General features: G+C 37.2%; 1 protein-coding gene across 2 annotated transcripts in view; it reads right to left on the bottom strand.

The window, feature by feature from the left end:
• Nucleotides 1–26,581, bottom strand: part of LOC131078915 (asparagine--tRNA ligase, chloroplastic/mitochondrial) — a 151,281-nt gene that overhangs the window by 57,306 nt on the left and 67,394 nt on the right. For both annotated transcript variants that reach the window (XM_058016752.2, XM_058016753.2), the window contains 8 exons: nt 11,196–11,276; nt 8,836–8,913; nt 8,629–8,697; nt 8,404–8,478; nt 8,143–8,226; nt 7,816–7,902; nt 7,448–7,543; nt 7,264–7,338 (listed from right to left, as the gene is read on the bottom strand). In XM_058016752.2, coding sequence (XP_057872735.2) covers nt 7,264–7,338; nt 7,448–7,543; nt 7,816–7,902; nt 8,143–8,226; nt 8,404–8,478; nt 8,629–8,697; nt 8,836–8,913; nt 11,196–11,276 — 645 coding nt within the window. The remainder of the gene's footprint in view (nt 1–7,263; nt 7,339–7,447; nt 7,544–7,815; nt 7,903–8,142; nt 8,227–8,403; nt 8,479–8,628; nt 8,698–8,835; nt 8,914–11,195; nt 11,277–26,581) is intronic.

Raw genomic sequence — 26,581 nt, 5'->3', positions numbered from 1 at the left:
TTTCATTCCTGAAAATTTCGAAAAAAGTTACGAGGACTGTGTGCACTCCGAGCGCCACGGTCCCGGACTTTTTTTCCGAAATTTTGGGAGATTGTCTTGATTTGCTACCTCTAAAATTCAAAATCTTCTCTTTTTCTTTAGCGCATGAGTTTTACAACAATAAGCCCTACTTACACTATTCCCGTTAGACGAAGCCGTAGAATTAAGTCTTTCCAAGGTGTAATTACCGAGGAGATGGAACCTAATTTGAATGGCCTTTTTAACGAGGACATGGGTAATTCCTCTAATCCTCTTAATGATGAAGAAGCTCTCCATGAGGTTTCTGTAGAACAACTTTCAAAATTGGATAACCAATTTGATGATTTTCGACAATGGATGTCTCAAGAATACCCTGATAGTCAAGCTCTTCCTTTAATTGAGGGTCTAAAACGTATGGTTCAGAGTGATAAAAATGGAATTGATATTTTGCGTGGTATTGCACACATTGTGGATTCGAATGTGATGCCCATGAAAAGTTGTGCCGAAACCTTAGGTTATACACAACCTCCTACTCAAGTCAATCATTCTATTCCTTTGACGACTCCTATTGCTAGTATACCTACTTTCACATCAAACATAATGACTACTTCAACACAAGACATTCCTCCTATGATCACCAGTCATAGGGGCAATCCCTCTTCTTCAATCAACCCTCTTCCTTCATTCAATCCAACTTCTTCATCCATTCCTTCAATGAGTGTCCCTATTATATCACCACAAATGAACATGACGCAAGGGGGCAATTCGTTTAATCATTCCATTCCTCCTTGTAGTGTTCCTCCTTTCCAATCATCTCCTATGACTAACTATCATAGTGTCCCACCACCTTACTCTCTACCTTCTTTCAACAACATAATACCTCCATCACAATCTAACACGTCTAATATGAACTCTTCGACTGAAGCGACCATTAACAATCTTGCACAAACTGTCTCTTCTTTACAGCAACAAATTGCCTCTATGAATCAATCTAAGTTTAGTGTGCCCACATTTGATGTTGCGAGCCCACTTTCTCTTGGCATTGTTCGAGCTATCCCCCCTAAACATGTTGAAATTCCGCATTTGGAGCTTTATAATGGTAAGGGTGATCCTCTAACACATGTTAAGACATTTCAAACGATATGTACCGATTTTGCTTATGACCAAAGGTTGCTTGCAAAACTGTTTACTAGAACATTAAGAGATAAAGCCCTACAATGGTATTGCTCGTTGCCTTCCTATTCTATTACTTCTTTCGAACAACTTGCAAATGCTTTTATTCAACAATTTCAAAACAATATAAGTCCTAAAGTTACTTTGATTGATTTAATGCATTGTAAACAAGGTGTTAAAGAAAAAGTGACTGATTTCATTGGTAGATATAAGCATTTGTATGCTCAAATTTCCTTTCCAGTGCCTGACAATGATATTCAAAGAATCTTTATTTCTAATTTACAAAAAGATATTAGAGAAAAACTCCTGTTTTCTGAGTTTACTTCTTTCCAACAGTTGTGCGCAACTCTTCACAATTATCAACTGACTGTGAGTCAAATGGAACAAGCAAATCCTATGGCTCCGAGTGATAAGGGTGATTGTAGTCAACAACCATTTGGGAAGTTTAAACCGAATAGAGAGTCAATTAAATTCAATGAAAACATCATCAACAACAATGTGAATGTAGCATCAGGTGTGCCTCCTATTTCTAAATTTTTCAAGAAAGAAAGAAAGTTTACTCCTTTGAATGAATCATTGCATAGTATTATGAATAAGTTATTGGAACAAAATGTGCTTACTCTCCCTCCGATAAGGCAAATAGATCCTGCAAAAATTAATTCACCCTATTTTGATAACAAATCTTTTTGTCAATTTCATCGTCATCCTGGGCATGATACTGAAAAATGTTTTGCTTTAAAGGGTAAAATTCAAGATTTGATTGATAATAATACTATCTCTGTTTCTGGTGTGAATGATAAAGGCAACACATCTATAGCTCCTCCTAACCAAAATCTTAACATTTTCACTAATCCATTGCCTTCTCATACCTCTAATGCGATTGATACTACTGATTCCTCTATCTCACCTGATGATCTTGTGTCTATGACTCCTAATGTGATTAACCTTGTGGAGCAACAGAAAATCCCTAAAGAACCTTCCATCACATTTGATTCCAGTGAAACTATCAGGGCACCTGATGGTCCTTTATATATAGTTGCAAAAGTCAAAAATACACCTTGCCGTGGAGTGCTTATTGATCCTTCTTGCATGGTTAATGTCATTACTGAAGAATTTCTTTTTACTTTGCAATTGAATCAAGTGATCTATGACGAAACAAATGTGGTTGTGAAACTATTTGATGCATTTTCTTCTCCTGCAATTGGTTCTATTACATTACCTATTGAGGTCCATAACAAATCCCTTGATATGAGCTTTGCTATTATTCCATCGTCCAAACAATTTCGTGTGAAGCTAGGCTATCCTTGGCTATCTTCCATGAAAGCTATTGCTTCTCCTATTCACAAGTGCTTGAAATTTCCCCATAAGGGTGAAGTTGTTACTGTCAATCATAGTCTCTTTAAACCAGCTGAAAGAACTTCTAGCGTTCCTATTGATTACTTTTGGCCTAAACAATTCCAATCTCTTCCACCACGGAGTGATCATCTTTTCAAATCTTATCAAAAGTGGAAAAAAGATATGATCCTATCTCTAAGTGAACCTAGAACACCTAAACTTGATATTCCTATCGTTCTTGAGAAGGAAGTTCTTCCTTTGAAAGATAAAACTAATGTCTTTCCTCAAGAAGATTCCCAACCCATTCCTATGAATGTGACTATGCCTATGATTAATAAACTTCCTAAAAGTAGACCTATACCTCCTCGTCATGACGGACTTGGTCTCCTTCCTAAACCGAATATTCCTCCCTTATATGGAGCAGTTCCTCCTCCTTCCTCTTATGGAGAGAAGAGACCTTCCTCTTCTCCTATTATTCAACCTAAGAGACCACAACCTAAACACCCAAGTGATAAGGATGAGAACATTCCTCCTCCTCAATCTTCGCAACTTCCTACTAAGACTAGACAAAATCGTTCTGCACGTGAACGCCGACGAAAGCGTCGTCTTAGAGCTCAGGCAGTTGCTTCTCAAACTTTGCAATCCCCAAAAACACCTTCAGCTAGTATTATTCCATTTTCTCCTCAACCGACGATTGAGCCGAAATCTCCTAAACATGCATGATGGTCTTGATCCTGTGCGAGTTAAAGATCCTATTTTTATAAATCTTGATGATGATATAGATGAAAATGTTATTCCTGTTCATTCTGATAGTGAATATGAATATGTTGATGTTGATAACCATTTATCTAACGAATTTTCTAAAGCACTTATCCTAGCTCCTAGACAAGAACACCGCGGCTTGGGATATGAAAATAGCCCTTGTTTGGATCTTGTGATAGCTCCATCTGCTGTGTTGGATGTTCCTCCTCTAGCGTGTTTCCTACCTTCCCGAAATACTGATCAGCAAGATCGGGGGGTAGATGACGTGCTAGACTAGTGTCATTAGCATAGCAGATTCTCTCCTCCTCTCTTTTGTTACTTCTTCTATGTGTTATTCTCATTCTTCTATTTGTTGTCCTTAGTGTTGTCTACTTGAGGACGATGCAAAACATTGAGATCTCTTTTGGTCTCTCTCATGTTGACTCAAAAGACACATGTGTTCCCTTCTTCTAGGTGACCTTCCTTGATTGGGGAATGAAGAACAATTATGCATACATGCATATGATATACATGAATTATCATACAGCATACTGACCCCGAGGAAAGCGAAGTCACCTTGTGCTTTGTGTTTTGTGTCTATTATCCTTGGGCTTATCTCACACTTGGGGGCTAAATCCTTGTAATAACGTGCTCCTTTCCTTTCTCATTTTTTATATGTATCACTACCTTAAAGCAATCACCCCCGATGAGGCGTGTGCGATCGCTTTAACGTAGGGGGGCATACATCCCGTTCATATCTTTTCAAGATACTTGAAAATTTCTTGACAAATTTAGCTTTGCCTTGAAAATTTTTGATATCTTTCTTGCATGACTCATAGTGAGGGAACCTTACTATTGACAGTCATGGTTCTCCCTCGTGATCTTCCCTTTTACCTTGTCAATCGAAGCCGTAAAATCCTTAGTCCACTGGGGGCTTGGTGTATCTTGCCTCCTTGACGTGGTGAAAGTTTTTCAATGTTGTTTCCTTGTACTTTACCGGAAGTATGAGCGTACTCTTATACTCCCGCTAAAGTGGGGGCTAAATGTAGCGTCCTAAAATTGCGACACTTGCAATTTCGACTGCATTTGGGTCTTCACGATGGCGATGCAACACGGAACCTGAATGGAGACCCCGAAACTTGTTCATGACATCAAAAACTGCATTTCTCAGCACCCTGGCCTGATCCTCCTTGCACCCTGCTGTCCCTGGAGGTGGGACCATGGCGCCCAGCGCCCTGGTCCTTGGCCCTATTTTTTGGGCCCGGTCTCTTTTGGGTCTCGGGTCTTTATGTTTGCAAATTGGAAAATAATGTTTCCTGGTCGGCCTAAGGTCGGGAAAATCGTCTATCAGCCCTAATTGACAAGTATATAAACTACATTTCCTCTCCCATTTTGGTAGAGGGAAAAAAGGCGGAAACGATATTCAAGCATTCAAGCATTCCTTCAAGCAATTGAGCATTCTAAGTCTCCATTCAAGGCTAAGTGTTGCATTCAAGACAAGGATTCAACCATTGAAGAGGAGATCACATACCACATACAACATACAACATACAACAACATTTACACCTTTGCATGTAAGAATACAAACATTCTTACAACAAGGTATCAGTACTTGTTTACATTACAAACATTTACATTTACAACATTCTCATTTCTTGGTTAATTCCAAAACCGGGGTTTGACCTAAAGGCAAACCCCTCATCTCTAACCCCCCAATCGTCCTCTCTTTTCTGTGTGTAGGTTGCAGGTACGCGGCTGTAATTGAAGATCTGGAGTCCTTGTGCAGAGACGAACCAATCCCCCTTCGTTTCGCGGATTTTTCGGAGGACCGTGTGCACGCCGGGCGCCATCGTCCCGTCAACTTTCGCTCAAATTTGCAGAACAGCACCGTCTCGACATTTTACTGCTAATTCCAGGTCCGCAGCTTCATCCCATATCCCTATCTCTGTTTATAAGCGAATCTTTCCTACTTTACATGCATTCCTAGTTCAATCTTTCTATCTACATTTCTTTACAAAAGAGGGTATCCTTGATGTCACAACCCTTGAAACTCATTTAGAATCCAATCTTGCATTGCGTGGGATTGGATCTTGTGGGTTTCAACCCCTCTTTTGAATGTAAAGTCTCCCCTAAGTGAAAACCATCAACCCTAGTGACTCTCCCTTCTCTCTCCTTGGAGTTGGGGGAGGGGAGAACGACTAGGGTTCGATTTTTCCGCTTTAGACTTACATATTTTTATATTGCCGATAAATACCTAAAATATGCGATCCCTTGATTACATGCAAATAATATAATAAATATGTTTATTAAGGGGGCCGACTTTTGGGAAAGTCCACCACCCTTAATGAAAGGACACATTGCTTTGAATGGATTTAATCCAAGAGAGTCGACTCTTCATGGAGAGTCACCTTGCACGGGTATAAAGGAAGATAGCTTGACTTCTCCTTGGGCATCGAATTATTCTTACATACAGCAGATCGAAGAATACTTGCTCCAGCAATTTGTATATCAACCTTCAGCAGATTGAATAAACATATATCAGCAGTTCGTATTCATCGACAACAGATTGAGAATTTATCAAGGAAGATCGAGTTCATTGCAGATCATACATCCTATATAGCAGATCGGATTTTTCTCTATAGCAAACTATTGTCATACATATATAGCTTCAAGTGTGAAGCAAATTCCTTGTAAAGTCTCTTGACATAACTAAGATAATAAAGACATATTTCATTGCTGGGTTTTCCACCTTCAAGAGGAAGGTTTTCCCAGGGTAAATTCTATGCATTTGTGTTTGATTTACTGTCTACCTAATCTGATCATTAAAATTTAACAGGATATCCCATACTGAACAAACTCTCATGTTCTCTTGCACATACCCATTTAAACCTACAAGTATATAAATATACAAATAAGAAATTATATCAATTTTGATTGCCCACAAATGACTCACCTAGATCAACGAGACTTTAAAATGTCAACATAAATAATAATAACATAGTATACGAGTACCTAAAGCATCTCAGACATATTAACATAACAAAAGATTGCTTACAAGAGAAGCATAATAACTAGGAAGAAAGTGAACCCTACATAGTGTTAATGAAACCAGCTAAATGTATGGTCAAAGGAAACAACTGTATATTCACCAGTAAAGAGTTTGAGGGCATCTAAAGAGTGGATCCACCTAACAGGTATAGATGAAATATCCTCACATACATCTATGTGCCCCTCTTTGAAAGAGAAGAAGAAGAATTCACCTAAATATTCAACGACAGAAATCTTCCTGAATAATGTACATCTGGACATACAGAAAGTGGGGATGAGCAGTTGTCACTCTTAGCCATGATAGGGTCCTGTATATTTTAGAGCTAGTGTCTCTTGTGGTTAGTCTGCGTGGGGCTTAATCACTGAAATAGCCCTGCTCATAATCTCTAGACTGAATGTGAAAATTTGTGTTCATCACAATTATGAGTATTAATTCAAAGTTGACAGCTAAGCATGCAAAATTTTCAACAGATAAGCTAATGTTTATCCCTAATTTGTTAAATAAAATTGCTATTTGCTTGAAATCAAGAACTAAGCTGTAACAAAATCATCAAGCCATTTAGGTTCCATGTCCAAACATGACAAGAGTTGGGACAAACCACTAGGGGTCTTGAACATACATCCATCTGTGATATCAAAAGAGAGAATACCTTACACATCACCAGCTAAGAAAGCACTAGAGTAATTAAGACAAAAAGCAAGTTTATCAAGAAAAGGTTAAATTTGTCATCCCTAGGAAATAAACAATAAGAAATAATATCCACAAATAACCAAAATAAATCAAGGACTCAGAAAGAACAATCAGTTACAAAAGAGAATTATTACAGTAAAAATACCCTAGGTTACGAAAATTTAACTAAATACTAAGTACAAAAGATAGGTGAACAAAGCAGATAAGGTAAATCTAAAGTGGTTAGGTCCCGAGCGGATAGAGGGCAGATACAATACCTTTGGAACTAAAACATCCATTGCTGCTACGGTCTTCCCATCAGCATTTTGTCGCATATAGAAAGCCTTAATATCCTGAAATTTTGAAAGGTTTGAAATTTTGAGACAATGTAACCTTCATAATAGTAATATAATAATCCAACCTAAGCTGCATTACATCACATGCACAAGACAAGGCACTTGCTTTGGGATAATCAGTTATGATAACTGGTGAACCCAAAAAGGCTTCCTCCGTTATGTAACGCTCGTGCTCACTTTGCAAATCACATCCCCACTTTACCTGCATGTGTGATTTACAAGTAAGCATTGTTAATCACTTTGATTGACTAGATAAGGGAACCACATGGACATCCCAAACAAAGTACAAAAGAAATTCCCTCTCAAATCCTGCTCCGAGATTTTAGTTAGAGATGAAACAAATTCTATATTGAATTTACATCATAAAGAAATATTTTACAAGATATGAAAAATGGTTGTAGAATGAAATTTGTTTAATAAAAAGGAAAAGCATTAAACACAAGAACAAAGGTACAATCAACATCGTTAACTTACTGGGAATTGAAATTGCTTCTTTGCTTTCAAAAGGAGTTCAACAGCATCAGTATAAGTCAATTGCACAAACTCCTTTTCCACTACATTCTGCCAGGGCATTCAAAAAAATGTTTATTAAATCCACAATGAGAGAGAACAGAACTTTCAGGGAGATTAGGGAGAATTTCGAAATAGCATTGCTAAAGTCTAGTATTGTTTTCTAATTCTACTTAAATTATAAATACAATAGTAATATAGGAAAAAGCTAATATTTAGTTTGCATTAGCAACTTCCACATGGTCAAAAAAATCCCTATCATAGAGGCCACCTGGTTATCTGCATACGTACATTTAATCGAGCAATTATCCCTTTCTCAATCCACGTATTAAAGAATTCCATATCTTCTTTGCAGTTATCCAAAATGTATCTCAACTGCCATAATTGCATTTCTTGGTTAAAAACTAATTATGAATGAGCAGAAATAAAATGCCTAATCAGCCAAACTATTTTAAATGAAGCGAGGAGATAACTAATTTGGAGTGAAGACTGTAATTTGAAGAAGTTGCAGATAAATTCTCATTCAAAATCATAGCATGAATAGTGACCTACGACGTACTGGAGATACGCAGTTGCACAAGCCATATCATCATTCAAATTAGCAAAAGCAAGCTCTGGTTCAATCATCTACTCTGGCTCGCAATGTGACAAAATAGAGATAGGTGGTCAGTTTATACAAGGGGACATACTCCAATTATCTGTGAAAAGGAAAGAAAAAGTACATTTCAAACTACCAAGAAACCAAATGCTCTGTAATTGAAACGGAATATAAATTACCCAAAACTCTGCCAAATGACGTGAAGTGTTTGAATTTTCAGCTCGAAATGTAGGACCGAATGTGTATACCTGAAAAGCAATAAAGAAAAGTAGATTATTTAATTAAAGTAAATTCAACATCTAGATTCTTGAGTGATTACTCAAAATAAGAAAAAATCACTTGTGAGAAATTCATTGCAGAGAATTCCTATAGAAGAGGTTGCATACATCACATAGAGCAGATGCATAGGTTTCTCCATTTAGCTGCCCAGAAACTGTCAAAAACGTTGGTTTTCCAAAAAAATCCTGCAAACCAAAAAATTATATTGTTTTGCAAAGCATATTTATAAGGTCTGCACTGTAGGATTGTCTACCAGCAAAATAGAAACATGAATCATGCCCATTTGAAGTGCAATAATAAAGAAACATGAAATGTCCCCCACAATTTTTTTCAGATTTTAACACCATAAATTCACCCATTAGCGTTAGCATGATAAAATATGGAGAGCAATACAAATTGGTGGTTGGACCAGCCACTTCCACTTTTTAGTGGGATAAAGAAATGCTGGAATTTAACAACTATTTGGCAGTATAACCAGCCAATTACAAATCCAAGAAAACTGAAGTAAACAAGACAATCACTCAACCACTTATTCAGAGGGAGGACTGGAAATAACAAACTATCTACCCAACCACTTATTCAGTGGTAGGACAAGAGTACAATGAAATAAAGATAGGCGGCAAAGCCAGCCTCTTCCACTTATTCAGTGGGTGTTGTGAAACAATTCAGAATTAAATTTGCCATTAGTACTACTAATTAGCATTACAATACATAACATGAATGGCAAATCAAGAGATATCGCTGTCCATCAGCTGCAAATAATGTTCAATATACTCCACAAGTTTCAAGTGACTCTACCCAAGAAACAACCCCCAAACTCCAAAACTCTAAATCTGATGTACTTCACCAGCAGACTGTAAAACACAAACCAGCAACATAAAAACCTACTGAAATGCTCATAACTCCTCCAAAACTCAACGGAAAGACTTGAAACTGAATGCAAATGAATTCTAGAGAGGACGTGTCCAAGCCAAGACCAACAACCAGCTGCAAACTTGATCAAAACATTAATGCATGCCTTCCAACAAAACTTCAGAAATGGTACAACCTGGGCAGAAGGGCGATTTGCAATATAAAATCCAAAACTTCATATTAACCTCTGAAAACTGCCATAAGGGATCACCTAGGCCTAGGAAAATAAAGATAGAATACCCAGATGCGACCAAAATTCCCCCTTAGACTTATGATGGAAAAACCACTTCAGCTCTACAATCAACCTGTAACCTGAAAACTCACAAACACCCCAAAACACATTAGAGAACATCAAATGTCACTACAACAATGAACTCCATTTGTTCTTTAGTGTAAAGAACAATCTCACAATCTCAACTATTTGCTATCTTTCAAGCAAGAAGCCAAGAACCAACTAGGAGGTATGCATTCTTTGAAGCAATCAATCGAAATTTCGGCAACATTTCGTTGCACATAAACATGGATGCAAAAAACGAGAGCCCAACACTCTTATTTATAGCCTTTGAAGCTCTAAATTCAAATTCAAATTCCCTCCCAAATGGACGCCAAATCCAAATGCACATTCATTTCTCTATCATTTGTAATTTGCATTTCATAAAATTAACTTATTTCCTCCTAAGGCGTCCATCTTACCTTACTAATAATTCACTTATAAATATTTTTCCTCAACCATGAATTCGCCCAACATAAGCTCAGACTTGCCAAAATAGCTCCAAAAAATCTGGAAGACCAACCGCTCAAACTGACCTTTCGGAAATAGCCATCTGAACAGACCTGCTGAAACCCTGCTAAAAATAGCATACTTCTAAAAATAGTAAGTGTCCAAATGCATTTTAACCACATTCTGAGAACCCGTCGCAACTTACTAAAAATAGTAAGTCCAAAAAAGTCTTCAGTTTCAGTCGCATGTCATACAACTGCGAAGCTCTCTGAAAACCCAGAAAAACCTAGAGAAATGAGTTGTCCTCGCCCCCACTTACTAAAAATAGTAAGTTTACCAAACTTCACTATTTGCTATGCATGTACCATCATTGCAAAGCTTTTTGAAAACCCAGAAGGAATCCAGAATCAAAACTGTAAAACTCCAACATGCAAGTCACCAAAAATGTCAAAACATCCTCCTAGAAGTAGGAACCCTAATTACTGCTCCCGACTAGCCTACATGTCTCCAGAATAGGCTAACAACCAACTGAACTGAAAACTATTGAGAAGGGGACATTACAAAACATAAGAAAAAGATGAAGATAAGATTCTCCCCTTAGATGAGACTAAAAGCCAAAGTCGTAAAAGACAAATGAGATAGAAATGCTAAACAGCCAAGCAAAGGAAAATTGCTATCTACCTATACATTGGCCATTAAAAAACCAGAGAGCTTATCACTATATTATCATTAGCAGAACTGAAACTGCTTACATGCAAGGCCAGTAATGCAAGTTATATATATTTTTATACCGTAACACAAAAAATACAGTAGACCAATATTTAGTCAAATTACCTTTGACCAATCAATTGAACCATCCTTTGTGCTGGGGATCTTGCTGACTGGAGAACCAACATCCTCCTGAGAAAACGGGAGCTGTCACATAACAAAAAAAGCTCATTACCAATACTGCAACAAGACAAGGCAGAAAATCAATAAGTATTTTAGAAAGAAATCAACGAACCCAAGAAAAGCAATCTCACTTCAACTAAATGACCACGTAGAGAAAGCATCCACATAGATAATAAATGAAAAGTAGACACAAACAAAATAATCCTATACAAGAACAATTAGTTTAACTGGCATTCAAAGAAACACCAAAGGACACTTGTACACAATATTCAACCATATCCAAACTCTATGTGCTGCACTTGGCCACATGCTTTGTGCTATGTTTAGGTTACAATGTTGACCATTTTCTGTACTTGGTCCAAAATTTAATTTGAAGCTTAAGTAGCAATGAGATCATAGATAGATAAATAGAAGGGGTATATTATTTTTTGTCTTAGCAAAATACATGTACTTATATTGATATAGTTAAGACAAGTATAGAAGGCAGTAATCAGGGTTACTGTAGCAAAGTTTTGTAGGTAATTAATGAAGGCATGTATTCTAAAAACCATTGAACTTCGAACTGCTAGAAAATAAGTTATAAACAAACAGATTAGGCATTGCCACCGAATAGATATGCAAAATGTAACACTTATCATCTGAGATTAATGTAGAACAAAGCATGTACGACTATCATTCTTTATTCTCCTTGACGATTGACAGCAAAAAGTGAACCTTCATAGGTTAAAACTAGCAAGATATAAATCAATCTGCTACCAGAGAATCAATGCTTTTATATGTGTCATATAAGCAGCAAAATCAACAGGCTCTCCTTGATAAAATGTGATGTCCCCATTTTTTTATAAAGTGCCTTAATTGAATTAATTGATTAAGGTGTCCAAAAAATAATTTTATTTCTAAAGGATGACTTTAATTAATTAATTTAATTATAAAATAAAGTAAAAATATTAAAATAATATTTTAAATCACTTTATTAAAAAAAAGTTTTCCAATATATCAAATATTTAAGTCGGCCTAATCTTCTAGATGTTTTGTAGAGCTCTTTTTAAGGAGGTTGGCTGGGGGAAGTAAAGCATGCTTTTGGATTTGATATGATAGATAATGATTTTTGGAGAGGAAAAATTTAGGAGTGGACAAAAGGGTTGGACAAAAACCTACCTCTTCCAAAGGGTTGGATTCATGATGGAGCTCACAATTGAGCCAAATTTGTGAAGTCTCTGTTGGAGACAAATTTGCAGAGATTTATTGTTTCTTTTAGGAAATAAAATAGATGTTTTATCAAAAGAAATTATTATGGTAAATGGTGGCTATATGTCTGAAGAATAATATTATTGCCATATATATCCACATCATAAGTTGATTGCTCTTTTCAATACTAGCACTTCATTTTGTAGAGTCGAGGGGTTTAACAATTTGGTTGAAGCCTTTATAAGGTTAGGCATAACACTCGTGGGGCTCTTCCATTATCGAGGATAATAATAAGGAATGCCCATAGATAGCAAATGATTGGCGATTTGGTTTGCAAAGGTTCATACTGAGTTTTCCGAATCATGATGCATTGGAAGTGTAGGAGAATATTCTAATCACTTGCGCGATTGAGAAGCTGAGATCCTTAAGTGGGAGTTATAAGATTTATGTCAGCAAATTAATATCCGAAAGTTGTGCTTTGTTTATCTAGCGGCTATTTCATTATAAGTCAATTCAATTCAACAGGAAATATTAAAGTATCGGGCAGTAATAAACTTTTGTCATTCCCACGCTAGCGTTAAGCGCTTTCCCTCCTAAAGCACATGACATTTCATTGAGGACATGAAGGCTCAATCTGAGCACAGCTTGACCATTAACAATCACGGTATTATTCTTGATCAGTTTGTCTATGATGTGAAGGACTTGCTTTTGGTTCATGGCATGAAGGAACATTATTGGCGCACCTCATCTCAGATTGGTTCGAGCCCTTGATTGTGGGTTATTACTATTGAGTTTGATTTCAGACAATCTTAAGTCATTTCTGCCAGTGGGAAGATCGAATACGCTCTTATATGACAACTTCCAATGCCAAAATATATCTCTGGTTACATTCAGCTGAGATTCATGCAATCTATTTTGGTGTAACGTCATACTTTGTTATTTCCTGATTCAACTTTCAATTTGAATGATTTTGTAAATGGTTGTCAGATACATGATCTAGTCAAACATTTAATTTTGTTAAGCTGTCCTCCTGTTCATGGTTTTATATCAAATACCTCTATGCTTGATGCCATGATCAGCAATATAATATATGCACATCAATGAATTAAAGATGGAATAGAACTAAGTGTTGTCAAATAAGAGGGAGATATTGTTATCCCTATTTTGGGATATTTCAGTGGTATCGATGTGTTGATGTGTGTTTTATGCACAATAGAACACAATATAAAATACCAAAATAATTTACCCTCTCTTGAACAAAATCACCTCGGATGCTAAATATCTGATCATCTAAGACGATTCCAAGGTTTCTACGGTCAGTTCTTGACATGTGGGTAACTCAATGGCTGATGTAATTTGTTGTTTTCACTTGGGGACTTATGCAATTGTTCGAATTTGTCAAGCTTATCACGAATGAGGATAGATTGCCAATGACTTCGAATGGTTTTGCAATTATAGTTCTTGATCTGATCTAAAAAGGGATTTTCAAATAAAATGCAAAAGGGATAAGGGTTTAGAAATTCTATTCTAATTCTATCTAACCTAGAATGCAAGACGTAGTGAGAGATTCAATGAAATTCAACTAGACAAGTTTTCACCATCAAAGAACAATTCAACACATGCTTAGTGCAATCATCTGAGGTAAAGTTATAGATGTTCAAATTATCACCATCAACATCAATACCATCAAAGCAATGCATACCAATGGACGTGCAATAATTGAAGTTAAGTTCAATTCAATTTCCAGTTGACCACACAAGGCAAACTTACAATCAGCAAGAAGCTAGTGGTATGGATTAAACAAATTTCATTCAAATGCATTCAACACTTCTTTCATCCAATCTAAAAAACTTGAAACAGATTCTAATCTAAAATTGGAGGCAATGAGAACCACAAATGCATGCAAAATCTAAACAAAACCACCAAACTTCAATTATTGTATTCAAATTTGCAGCATATAGACGACAATTCTCAAAAATCTCTTACAAATGAGGCAAATGGGTTTAACTTTATATAGTCTCAAATGAAATGAATGGCCAAGATTCATTTAGAATCAAGGGCCAAGATCTTGCCAACACTACCCTAAAATAACCCTAATTAGAGTTTGCAACAAAAAAGAAGAGGTCGAATAGGATGATGCCTAGTCATCAAGCAAGGAATCTTCTAAAAGATTTCGTCCTGCATCCCTCTCTCTAGCAACATACTCTACAAATCCGGTGGCTAAGGCTGAGTTGATTTCCTTCATGGTGACATTGGGTAAAGCTTCCTATTGCACATCAATCACATCCAAGGCATCCCAACAAGCATCAAAAACACTTTCTCAATCTAGCATAAGCTTCTACAAATTGTTGATGTGAACCACGAGAGAAACCAAATCATCTATTTGACTCTTCTTGAAAGATTCTAACTGATTGAGGTAATCAAACTTCATCTTTTCTTTCAATTCTTCTAAGTGTAAAGTATTCGAGGCATGAACATCCAATCCCAATAATTCATCAATAGATGTAAGGATCTTGGATTGAATCTCTTGGATCAATCCTTCCATCTCTGTGCAATCCTGTCTTGCATGATCATAAGCAAACTTCCACATAGCCAAAGAACAATACCATCCATGGAAATCATAAACATCACCTGCATGCACAACTCCCTCCTAGATCAACATAGGCATCGAGATTCGCTTCAACACTCTAAGGCGAGGAATTGTCGTATCCTGCACTGGTTGGAAATCATTCCAAACACCCTCGAAATATTGTATCCTAAATGTAAGCATTAATGTCTTGTCGAATGCTTGGACAAACTAAGCTAGGAAATCATCTACATGCTTCGAAATATCTTCAATCCTCTTTCCAACCTCCTGATGTGTATTCCCTATTGCCTCATAGTCAAAAGGGAATCCGCAGTCAATTGCAATGGGTGAGACAAAAGTAGGATCCTCACGCCTTTGGGAGTTCATCCCTTCAATGTATTCTTTGAGTATGCTATTCTCATTTTCAAGCATCTCCTTTTCAATAGTCCTATTCAATCGTGCCTCAATTGCCTTGGCAATATCATTCAACTCCTGGAACTCTTGCTTTTGTGTAGTCGGTCCAAGGTCAATTGTGGCAACCTGATGATCGATAGGAGTAACGACATCTCTGGTCTTAGCACACATCGGGACAGCCACTTGTGCAATACGCACACCTACCTCGTCTCTAGTAATCTTATAGAACACCTTAACCTTCTTCTGTTCCTTTTCTTTGCTAGTCCTGGCTAAGAAATCATCAATATCTTCTATGGGTTGTACCTCTATCATTTTTTTCTTCTCCATACTCTGCAGCAACCAATCGGGAATAATAGAAATTTCCATCTCATCCTCGAGGCTCATGTCCTAATCAAGTCCTCTCAAGGCTGAAATGACATTATCATCTGTATCCTTGTCCTTAATTAAATCTACCACATTGTTGCCCAAGTTGACCTCCAATTGGATTGTAGGAGACCTCGACTATTCTTCGTCATCATCATGTGGTGCCAACTGTGCTATAGCATGTAACTCTTGATTATTCTCTGGTAGGATTTCCATATTGAAATCCTATCTGGACTCATCATCCTTCTCTGTCATATCATTCTCCTTCAAAAATGAGAAGCTCATGGTGGGTAAACGAGTGTTAGACTTGTGTTTTTTCTGCCTCAACTCTTGCCTAACAATCTCCTTGCGCTTGTGATTCTCTAGGAATACCCTTCCTTCTCTTAGGAGCTTGACTCTCATCATCATGTGGTCTTACATCACTGATTGTTCTTTTGTCATCATTACGGGAGGACTCCTCATTTCTCATCTTCTCATAGGTAAAGGTGACCTTCAACTTCCTTAATTCATTGACATACTTGTCCACCCATTCCTTGGAGTAATCATTCACTTCTCTCATTAACACATTCAAATCCACCAATTCAGGTTGCGTCCAACTAGGTAACAAGCTATGCTTGTCCTTTTCATTTATGTGTTGCAGATGGACGTGATCACCATCATCTTGAACCTGATCTACGACAGAGAAAAGATTGCACTTCCTCATGAAATCCACTGACATGCAAGACCACATCCTACTCCAAAAGTCATCTCACTACCTGAAGTAAAATCATTTTATCGGTCGGATACCTAGGAAGCTTGTATGGTTTGAATACAAATCCCTGAATCCGTAGGTATGTGAAGGTAGGAAACTGTATATACCACAATCCATACTTCTCAATAAGTCATGTTGCCTCCTTGGACAACTGTTTGTGGGTCCCACCTTGCAGCAGTCTTGTGATGTACATAGTGAAGGCATCATTGACCCTTCTTTAATGTTCAATCTTGTGCATATGGAGTTGTGGATAGCACTCATAAACTTTGTATTGTCCTGGCCCATTCCTGACTTCGCCCTTGCATATCAGTCCTTTGTACACAACAAATCTGGCTAGTGCGTACACAAGGTAGGAGGTCATACTGAATGTCCGCGTTTTCTCCAAACCTCTCAACTGGAAGTCGAGGTTATCACTTAATATTTTGGCCCAATTGATCATTGTTCCCTTTGATATCTCTTCAATAAAATAGTACATCCAATTCTCAAATAGGGCCCCTTGAGGTGCTCCCATCACTCGATTGAGTAAAAATATCAAGTCACTATATTCATCTTTGAAGTCCGAACATAGGAGCCTCTTGGGTAGCCTAGAGTGGTGACACCTTGGCTCAATAACCCACTCGTTGTTGACAACTATCATATATGCATTTGCTCTCTTCACAAATTTTGCTGAGGCTTCATCCTTAGTCCTCTCTTGCATATCCGCACACCTAGGAATTCCAAACACTTCAGCGATTGATTCTTTGGCCAAGTATGCAAGCACTGTCCCCTTGGGTGATCTAATCATCCTGGTTCGCAAATCACAATGCTTGGTGCACTCAATAACAAGCTCACTGCATTGGATAGATGGTGGAAAGCCAACCGATTGGTAGATTCGACTCTTCATGATATTAGCCAATAGGGTTGAAGGAAGATGATTCTTCACTCCAAACATTCTTTGTTTCATCTACTTCATGTCCATGTACTTCATGTTCCCATCTGTGATCTCCCATCGAGACAATATCAACGACTCCGGATAGAAGCCCTCTTGTACGATCTTCAATTGGTTCTTTCTTGCTGCTATTCCCACCTTAGACATGGTACATGTACGAAGCTCAAAGTCAATATCATGGTAAAAATGATTCCAACAACTCGTTTTCAGAATTTTCTAAGTTCTGATTTTCAATGATTTTGTCATATTTAAAGGTCTAAAATAAAGAATTTTTCAATGATTAGTAACATAAACTCTGAAACAATATGAGCTTTGATCAAAATGGGGTATAAAAACCCTCTAAAAACCTAATTTTCAGACTTATGTGAGGTCTGGTCACAAAATATAAGTCTGAAGACACCCTGGTATACTCAGAAAATTAAGTATTTGAAGCGCAAAATGTATACCCAGGTCTGAATACACTCAGAAAATGGTGTATTAAAGTCTGATTTTCTGATATTGAAGTCTGAATACACCCCTTGTAGGTCTGAAAATGGATGACCTGGCTGTCCCAACACATCTCAGGTCTGACTACTGTGTTTGGAGGTCTGAAAACACTCAAAAAATGACAAATTTCAAATATCCAAGCTTATAACAAAGTCTGATTTTCTGAGGACAAAGTGTGAATACGCCCTCCAAAGGTCTGAAAATATCTCTCAAAAGTCTGAAAACACCCAGAAAATGATTGCCATCAATGGCTGGAAGTGGACACAGCCATGGCACACCTCCACAATTAGGTTGTTTTGCCCTTCAATACTCAAAAAATGGCCACGCTTGGGAGCTAACAAGTGGTTGGGAAAGATATATCAATCTGAGAATAATTCTGGAAATGGTGTTTCAAACTTGCACCAGCCATGGCACCCAATCATAATGTCACAATTTCACCTAGCAATGGCGTCAAACACAGATGTAGGCAAAATCGCCCCTTCCCCAGCAATAGCGCCACATCAAATGCATCCAAAATTGCCCTCAATCAGCCACTCAACAAAATTGCAGCTCCCAGCTATGGTGGCGCCACACACAAAATCACCTTAACCAGCAATGGTGCCCTCCAAAATAGCTTGCAAATCACCTCCAAAAGTGGCAACTCCCACACTTGGACAAATTCGAACCCTCCAACCAGCAATGTCACCTTCAATCAACCTTCAACCTGCCAAATCAATGGCAATATAATAATATTTATGTGCTGGCTGGATTCTTTTATTTATGTTTTTACCTTCCAAGTTGTCACACAAGCAATATGGGATAAAAAAATGCCTCACATCTGCCTGGTGGAAAATCGATTTGCATTGGGATTCCATATTTGACATTAAATGCATTACACTTGATCATTAATAATTGTGGCAAGACAAAATTTAAATCATTTGGAGCATACTTGTCATTTAAAATCTTTCATCGCATTAAATTCCAGCCACCTGTGGAAAATCAATCCCTATCTGGACAAGTAATTTGCATTAAATTCATTTCATCTTGCATATTGTGAACTTGAGGGGAAAACTGACCCTCATCTAGACAACAAAATCATCATCATTTCACTTACCTTGTCCAAAAATTTTACCTTGGGGAAAATCAATACCCATCTGGGCAAATAAATTTCATCATTTCATGCAAAGCCATCCCAGCGGAAAATCATCCTTCATCTGGACTAAAAAACTCATTAAAACTTTTCAAAATTCATCAAAATAGCCTCCAGGGGAAATTCGAACTCCATCTGGACAACAAAATTTCATTAAAAACTCATCAATTCTTCCCAATGGAGAAACGCACTTCATCGAGACAACATAATCTTGTCCACACTTAGCTTCATCTCACTCATTTGCTTCCTCTAGTGGAGATTCGAACCTCATATGGGCAAATCATAGCACTTAACTTAGTTATTTACCTCTGGTGGAAAAACGTGGCCCATCAAGACAACTGTAGTGGAGAATCCAGATGCATCGGGAAGTTCCCCAAAACACTTGCAACTTGGTTGAAAACGCCCTCCATTGGGACAGAGTCCAATTTACCTTCAAAACATGGTGGAAAAACGTCTCCCATCTGGACAACTTGATTTTATGCCTTATTCTCATTGGGGAGAAACGTTTCCCATTGAGACTATGGTGTTTTTCACACTGAAAAAGTCAAAAACTTAGCAAATTTTATCACTTTGCATCAAGACTTTTATCATTTTAACTCGATTTGAGTGGGGGAAAACAGGAGTCCATCGAGACTTTGTGCAAATTGACTTAACCTCCTAGGAGTTGAAAAACAACTCCTATACGGACTTTTGACTCTCTAGCACAAGATAACACCAATTCGCAACACTTGGACATATTTACGCTCAATTTACAACTTGTTGCAATCTCAAGCTTAGACAAAATTTAGGCTCACGAAAACATTTGGGCATTTTAAAACATATGATCCTATTGACTTCCAAAACTCAAAACCCTAATCGACACACGGAAAACCTCTGGGCAAGGTCATTTCAAAAACGAGACTCGAGCATTGAATGCTCAAAGTTGCCATCTGACTGCCAAAACCCTAAACTAACAAAGCGCGGAAAGCAGGAAAGAGGGGGTCCCCGTTTGCAATAGAGCGATGTGTGAAAACGTCACAACACAATGCAGTGAACCTGCCAGCTTAAAGGAAGAAATTGATGAGTGACAAAGAGCAGTGATACCAGCTGCGTGAAAAGAAGAAGGGAACTGCCATGGGAGATAAAGAAGGTGCCCCTATTGAAGCATTTGTCAAAAGGATTGAGGAATTCCACAATAATATGTCTAAGACATTGAGGGAAATGGTTCAGCTACTGAGGCTTAAATCAGCAATCAAGTGTTGACAAGCCAGCACATAATAGGACTGAAGCTAGTACTTCTCATGGTGATAAAACTTCTACTGAAGGAGAAAGAGCGTCTATAAACACTAGATCCTTTAGGTCCAAGTTCTTGCAAAAAGAAATAGACAGAGAGTGATCTGATCGGCTTAATGAAATGGACAAATTTCATGATGAATACAATGCTTTGAGTGCTGCAATTCATAATGATATGAATTTCATGGAGTTCTATGAGCTGAAAACAAAGAGTGGGCATACGAGAAGGACGTATGATGAAAGAAAGGATATCCACCACCATTTGGGGAAGATTAAAATCCCCGACTTTGAAGGGACAGGTAGTACATCAGCAAGGTCGTGGCTACAGAAATTAGACACCTACTTTTCATTGAATCCTATGTTTGAAGAAAAGGCCATCAAGTTTGCTACTTTACACCTTGAAGGGATAGCCCATGAATGGTGGTATGATGGCATGATAACTCAAGGGTATGATTCTATATTCACTATGGAGGACTCCAGCAAAAGGTTGACTAAAAGATTTGATAGGAAGGACCCAGAAATTCACTTGAGGAATCTAGCACAGCTGAAACAAGAAGGTAAAGTGGAGGATTTTGTAGTAGAATTTCAAAGGCTTGCAGTAATGATTCCGTATGTAACAGAAAGAAGACTCGCTGTTCTATTTGTTGAAGGCTTAGCTGAACCTCTCAAGGGTTTAGTAAGGGCATTCAACCCAAAGACCTTGCAAGATGCCATCACAAGAGCCCTTAATTTGGAGGAGTCAGTGACTAGGAACAGCTATACCTCTAAGGGCAAGCACAATCACGAGGACACTAGTACCAAGCACCATAAGGTATCACAAGAGGAGCCCAAAGTCCCATCCAAGCTAAGGAAGATGATAAGAAGCTGGATTTTGAGAGCAAGAATGAGCTGCGTAGGAAGAAATTGTGCTTCACTTGTAAGGAGCCATGGGTGCCCAGTCAAAGATGTCATGGGAAAGGTCAATTGCATTACATTGAAGTTACATCCGATGTTGATGATGCTATTGACGATACTTCAAAAAGTAACAATGAGGAGCAAGACACTATAGCCTTACCACATGGTGTCACGGTTTTACTTCCAGGTACTCCCAAATATCAATTATTTAGAGTAAGAGGAATGGTTAATGGACAACAAGTGACATGTTGGGTTGACAGTGGTGCAACTCACAATTTCATCAGTGATAGCTTGATAGCAACAAGAGGTTTCCCATTAGAGGATTTTTCAGGATTTTGTGTCATGATGGCTGATAGATTTAAGAGGAAATGCAACAAAAGAGTACCACAAATGAGCATTGAGTTTGATGATTACACAATCACCGATGATTTCTACATGATTGAGATTGTTGATTCCAATATAATGGTTCCAATCTCTTGGATGATAAAATCAGGACTTCCAGCAGATAGAGTTAGAGTTCATGGTGGATGGAAAGAAAATAATACTCAAAGCCTTGGTGGATGAGGCATCACAGGTAGAAGCAGCAAGGATTATCACAACAATGAATAATCATGATGTGAATGAGGGGGCAGCCTTACCATTAGATTTTCCAAGTTTGGAGTCTGTAGAATGGATGACTATACAAACACTCATGAGTACGCAGCACGTTGTTAATCAAATTTCAGTGCATAGCATGAGTATGGAGTGGTGGGATTATGATGAGACATTGTTGGTAGGAGAATGGATAAGGGACAATCATTCCTTTTCTCTCAGGAGTCATGATAGTTACAACAATTGGGAACCATTGCTCAACATAATGGTGGGAATTATTCAGCATGACAGAGTTGTAGATTTCAGTAGTGCTGATTGCAAGGTGTAATGTCCCAACTCTGATAATACAATTTAATAATAAAATATTAAAATTAAAATACAAAAGAATAAAAAAAAAATTTAATTAAAATATAAAAGAATATAACTAAATTTATTAATTAAAGTTTAATTAAGTTAATGAATGGTCAAAAGGCATGAAATGATAAGTTGTGACTCTCCCAAATATGAGGTATAAAAGGGAGAAGAGAACTCATTTGAAGGGGGAAGAATTTGGAAATGAAAGTGCAGATCTGATTGTGAAAGGTTGTATCCCTTTCAAAGGACAGAAATAGTGAAGAGTTGAACTATTTCTAAGGGTGCTAATGGTGAAAGGGTGTGTCTCTTGCCAAAGGGGATACATGATGAAGAGGTGTGACCTCTCCCTCACATTGAAAGATATAAAGGAAAGAAATCAAAAGCATCTAGGGAGATCACCATCCATCAGCTCAGATCAGAACTTTTCTTAAGTTACAGGCACAAAAAGACCTGAAGAAATAAGAATCGAAGGATTCAGATTGGATTTTCTAAGATATTAAATATTCAGCAGTTCGTCTGACTACCACAGTTTGCTAATTTATTATATGTAGAATGAATTCCTTCATATGTTCTGAATATACCCAATCATGGTAAGAGAAGGAAGAAGAACATCGAAGAATACAGATTGAGCTCCCAGCAAGTAAGGAAATCTCTGTCATATCCATGTTTAAGACATTAAGACATTCTGGCACGTGATCCTGTGCACCATATTTCTACAGCATTCTTTGCATACTAATGTCTGATAACAGTCCACTATTATGTACATTTACAAAGCATACTTGAGTCGTTTATGGTTATATATTCTGGAAAAAGTGATGAAATACAATGCTTTGCATATATATATATATATATATATATATATATATATATATATATATATTCTGGTTTGTTTATTATCAGACATGGTAGAAGAAGAATGATTGAAATAGGGGGAACGGTGTTAAGGGTCACCTCTAAGCACGCCACCTCATATGTATGGCAGAGTCCACATGAGGCCAAAGGGGGGAGAAGGTGCTCTGCCTTTGGGCTTAGGAGGGTTAGACTTAGGACACCCTATTGAGGCAATCTCCATCCTCTCTATCATGATGATGATGATGATTATTTCATATGAGTAGGAGAAGGTGACTCAATTGAGGGAGAACGGCATTAAGGACACCCTACCAAGTATGACTTGATTAAAGGAGAACGGTGATAAGGACACCCTATCACGTATAGTTAAGGGCGAACAGTTGTTAAGGACACCCTATTGAATCATCCCTCCTAACTCACTTTGTTTGGGATACTTCTACTTATGATCCATGTTTCTTTACATTTATATTTATCTAGCTTTTCTTTATCTTATTGATCATAGTTAGCTCTCTTTGAATTATGAATCATAGTTAGTCTTCTTGTTTTATATAGTTAGCCTTCCTTCATTTTATCATGATCAGTTCATTCTTTACTTAGAATGTTTGTAATTAATCACTTATATGTTATAATGCTAGACTATTTCCTAACCAGTTGCAGGGTTTTACTAATGAGAGTTGAAGGCACTCCCTCTCGTAACCCTCCTTTAATAACTAAGAATTATAATCTAGGGTAAACTAGGGTAATTTATAAAAAGGGACATTACAGAAGGTCACCAAGAGATGGGGAGACTTGGAGACTTTCGAAACTTTGGAGACTGGTACCGATACTGGTACGGCTAATTTTCAAAAATAGGAGACGAGGGTACTTGGAGTCACCATTTTATTTAATATAATTTAATAATTACCAAAAAATATCATCATAGAACTTTGAAAGCAAGAACAGTGGTAAAGTTTAAGTTTTAACACTAACTTTAAAGTTTAAATAGATAAATCAAAATGTCAAATCAACAATGTCATTGTGTTTATATAGAGTCAAGGAGTTCAAAACTCACACTACATATCTCATATTAAATAATCATTAGTTCATTACATATTGAACTGGCAGATATTTGAGAGAGAATTTGAAATCCTAACAAAAAAACAGTAAACTGGAATATTTTTTGTTTAATCTGGTTGTGAATGGGTCTCCTTTCTATATTGGCAGCTGAGAATTGGCTTCTGCGGCTCATGAAAAGTTTCAGGCAGCATGAAATGTCATTTTAGGGCATTTTCAAACACTTTTTACCCAACTTCATGCAGGAGACATTGAGATTCTTTAGGAGACATCGGGCTTTTTTGACTGGAGACTTCGGAGACGCTAGGATTCTTCCACCGCCTGTCTCCTGCACATCCTCAAGTCTCCAGAAACAGTACTGGTACAGTAGACGCATCTCCATCTCCAAGACACATCTCAGGAGGTCGGAGACATGTCTCCCGCTTTCACTGGTTGATTGCAAGAGTGGGCCAGCAAAGCAATGTAATGTTCTTCATATGGCTAATTTGGGATCCTGGCGGTGTAGCAGAGAATTGCTTGAGGGCAAGCAATGTTTGAGCCAACAAGACTGTAATGTCCCAAAATTTTTATAAAATGGCTTAATTGAATCCATTGATTAAGTTGTCCAAAAATTAATTTTATCTCTAAAGGATGACTTTAATTACTTAAATTTATTTATAAAATAAAGTGAAAATATTAAAATAATATTTTAAGTCACTTTATCAAATAAAGTTCTCCAATTATGTCAAATATTTATGTTGGCCTAATCTTCTAGATGTTTCCTAGAGCTCTTTATAAGGAGGCTGGCAGGGGGGAGTAAAGCTTGTGTTTGGATTTGATATCATAATTTATGCTTTTTGGAGATAGAAACCTTCAAGAGTTGAAAGATTGATTGGACGAAAACCTAGCTCTTCCAAAGGGGTACATTCGTGAGAGAGTTCATAGCTGAGCCAAATTTGTGAAGTCTCCATTAGGGACAAATTTGCAGAGATTTATTGTTTGTTTCAAGAAATAAGATAGACGTTTTATCAAAACAAATTATTATGGTGAATGGTGGCTATATGTCTGAAGTGTTGAAGTATAGCGTCAGTCAGTAATCTGATTTGACTGAGTCATTTAACAAATTAATTTACTACTGAATATACATTGTATCTGAATCGACTATTACATGATTCTATTCTTTTAGATAATTAACATCTATCGATTAATATATTAATCCATTCTATGTAATGCATATTACATATGAATCGATTCATATATTAATCGATTCTATGTAATGTCTAAGTGTGAATCGATTCCTTGTTAATTTGTGTTTAACTAATTAATCTTTGACGTGTTTAACACATGAACCAATTCAATGACTAAAACGTTTTGTTTTTAACTTGCTGTTAAACATGTTTTGTTTAATCGACTTTGGAAGAGTCGTGATGATAAGAGAGAGTCGTGTTGACTATGAAAGTCGTGTTGGTTGGATTAGGTTCTATACTACGTATATATGTCCAACCTCTCCCTCAACCTTTTGATGAATACAGCAGCAGATAAAAGTATTACAATTCGGTCTTACATTCTATATATTAGAGCTGTTCAAAATCAATAGCTGTCCGTGATCTTGTCTTCACAATTATTAATCAAATTGAATTCTCTCTTTTGTGTTGTGATTTATCTGCCTACTGCAGATCATCATTGAGGAAGATTAAACTTATATATATTTGAACTGTATATGTTCTATCCTGAAAGTAAAACCTGTTCATAGGCAATTAAAATCAAATTATAATCTGATCACCAAAACTTAACATGGTATCAGAGCCAGCATAAGAAAAAGATCAAATCAGATTTATATAGGCGAGACTACTCTATATCTATCCTCGAATTCTTCAACTCCCTTCTATCCATCAAAATTGGGAATGGTGTTAGATTTGAGGATCGACTTGAAGGAGCTTCCAACTTTGTATCTTGGAAGTATAGGATCATGCTTGCTTTAAAAGAAAACGAATTAGATGAATTTGTAAAGAAAGCTATACCAGTACCTGACGAAGAAAGTGAAAAGCTCCAATGGATGAAAAAGAACAATAAAGCTATGAAAATGTTGGAGGATGCAGTGAAAGATCATATTGTACCAATTATCTCAAAATTGGAAACAGCCTATGATATGTTCAAATCATTAGAAAGTATGTATGAGATAAATAACACTAGTAGAGCTCTTGCATTAAAGCAACAGCTCCATCATGGAAAAATGATAAAGTGCGAAACTATCACCTCATACTTCATGAGGATAACAGAACTGAGAGACCGGCTCTCCACCATTGGTCACACAATTGAAAGTAAAGAGTTAACCATGTTGGCCCTCAATGGTCTCCCTTCTTCTTGGAAAAAAATTCATTCAAGGGATAAGTGCATGATCTAAACTTCCTAAGTTTAATCGTCTAAGAATTGATTGCATTCAAGAAGAGTCGAGACTAATCACAAGAGGGATTAGACAAAGCTCCACAAACGATGACATTCATGTTCTAGC

Source organism: Cryptomeria japonica, chromosome 2, assembly GCF_030272615.1.
Source record: "Cryptomeria japonica chromosome 2, Sugi_1.0, whole genome shotgun sequence".
Lineage (NCBI taxonomy): Eukaryota > Viridiplantae > Streptophyta > Pinopsida > Cupressales > Cupressaceae > Cryptomeria > Cryptomeria japonica.
The sequence above is the reverse complement of the archived record's forward strand: the minus strand, read 5'-3'. Positions and strand labels throughout refer to the sequence as shown.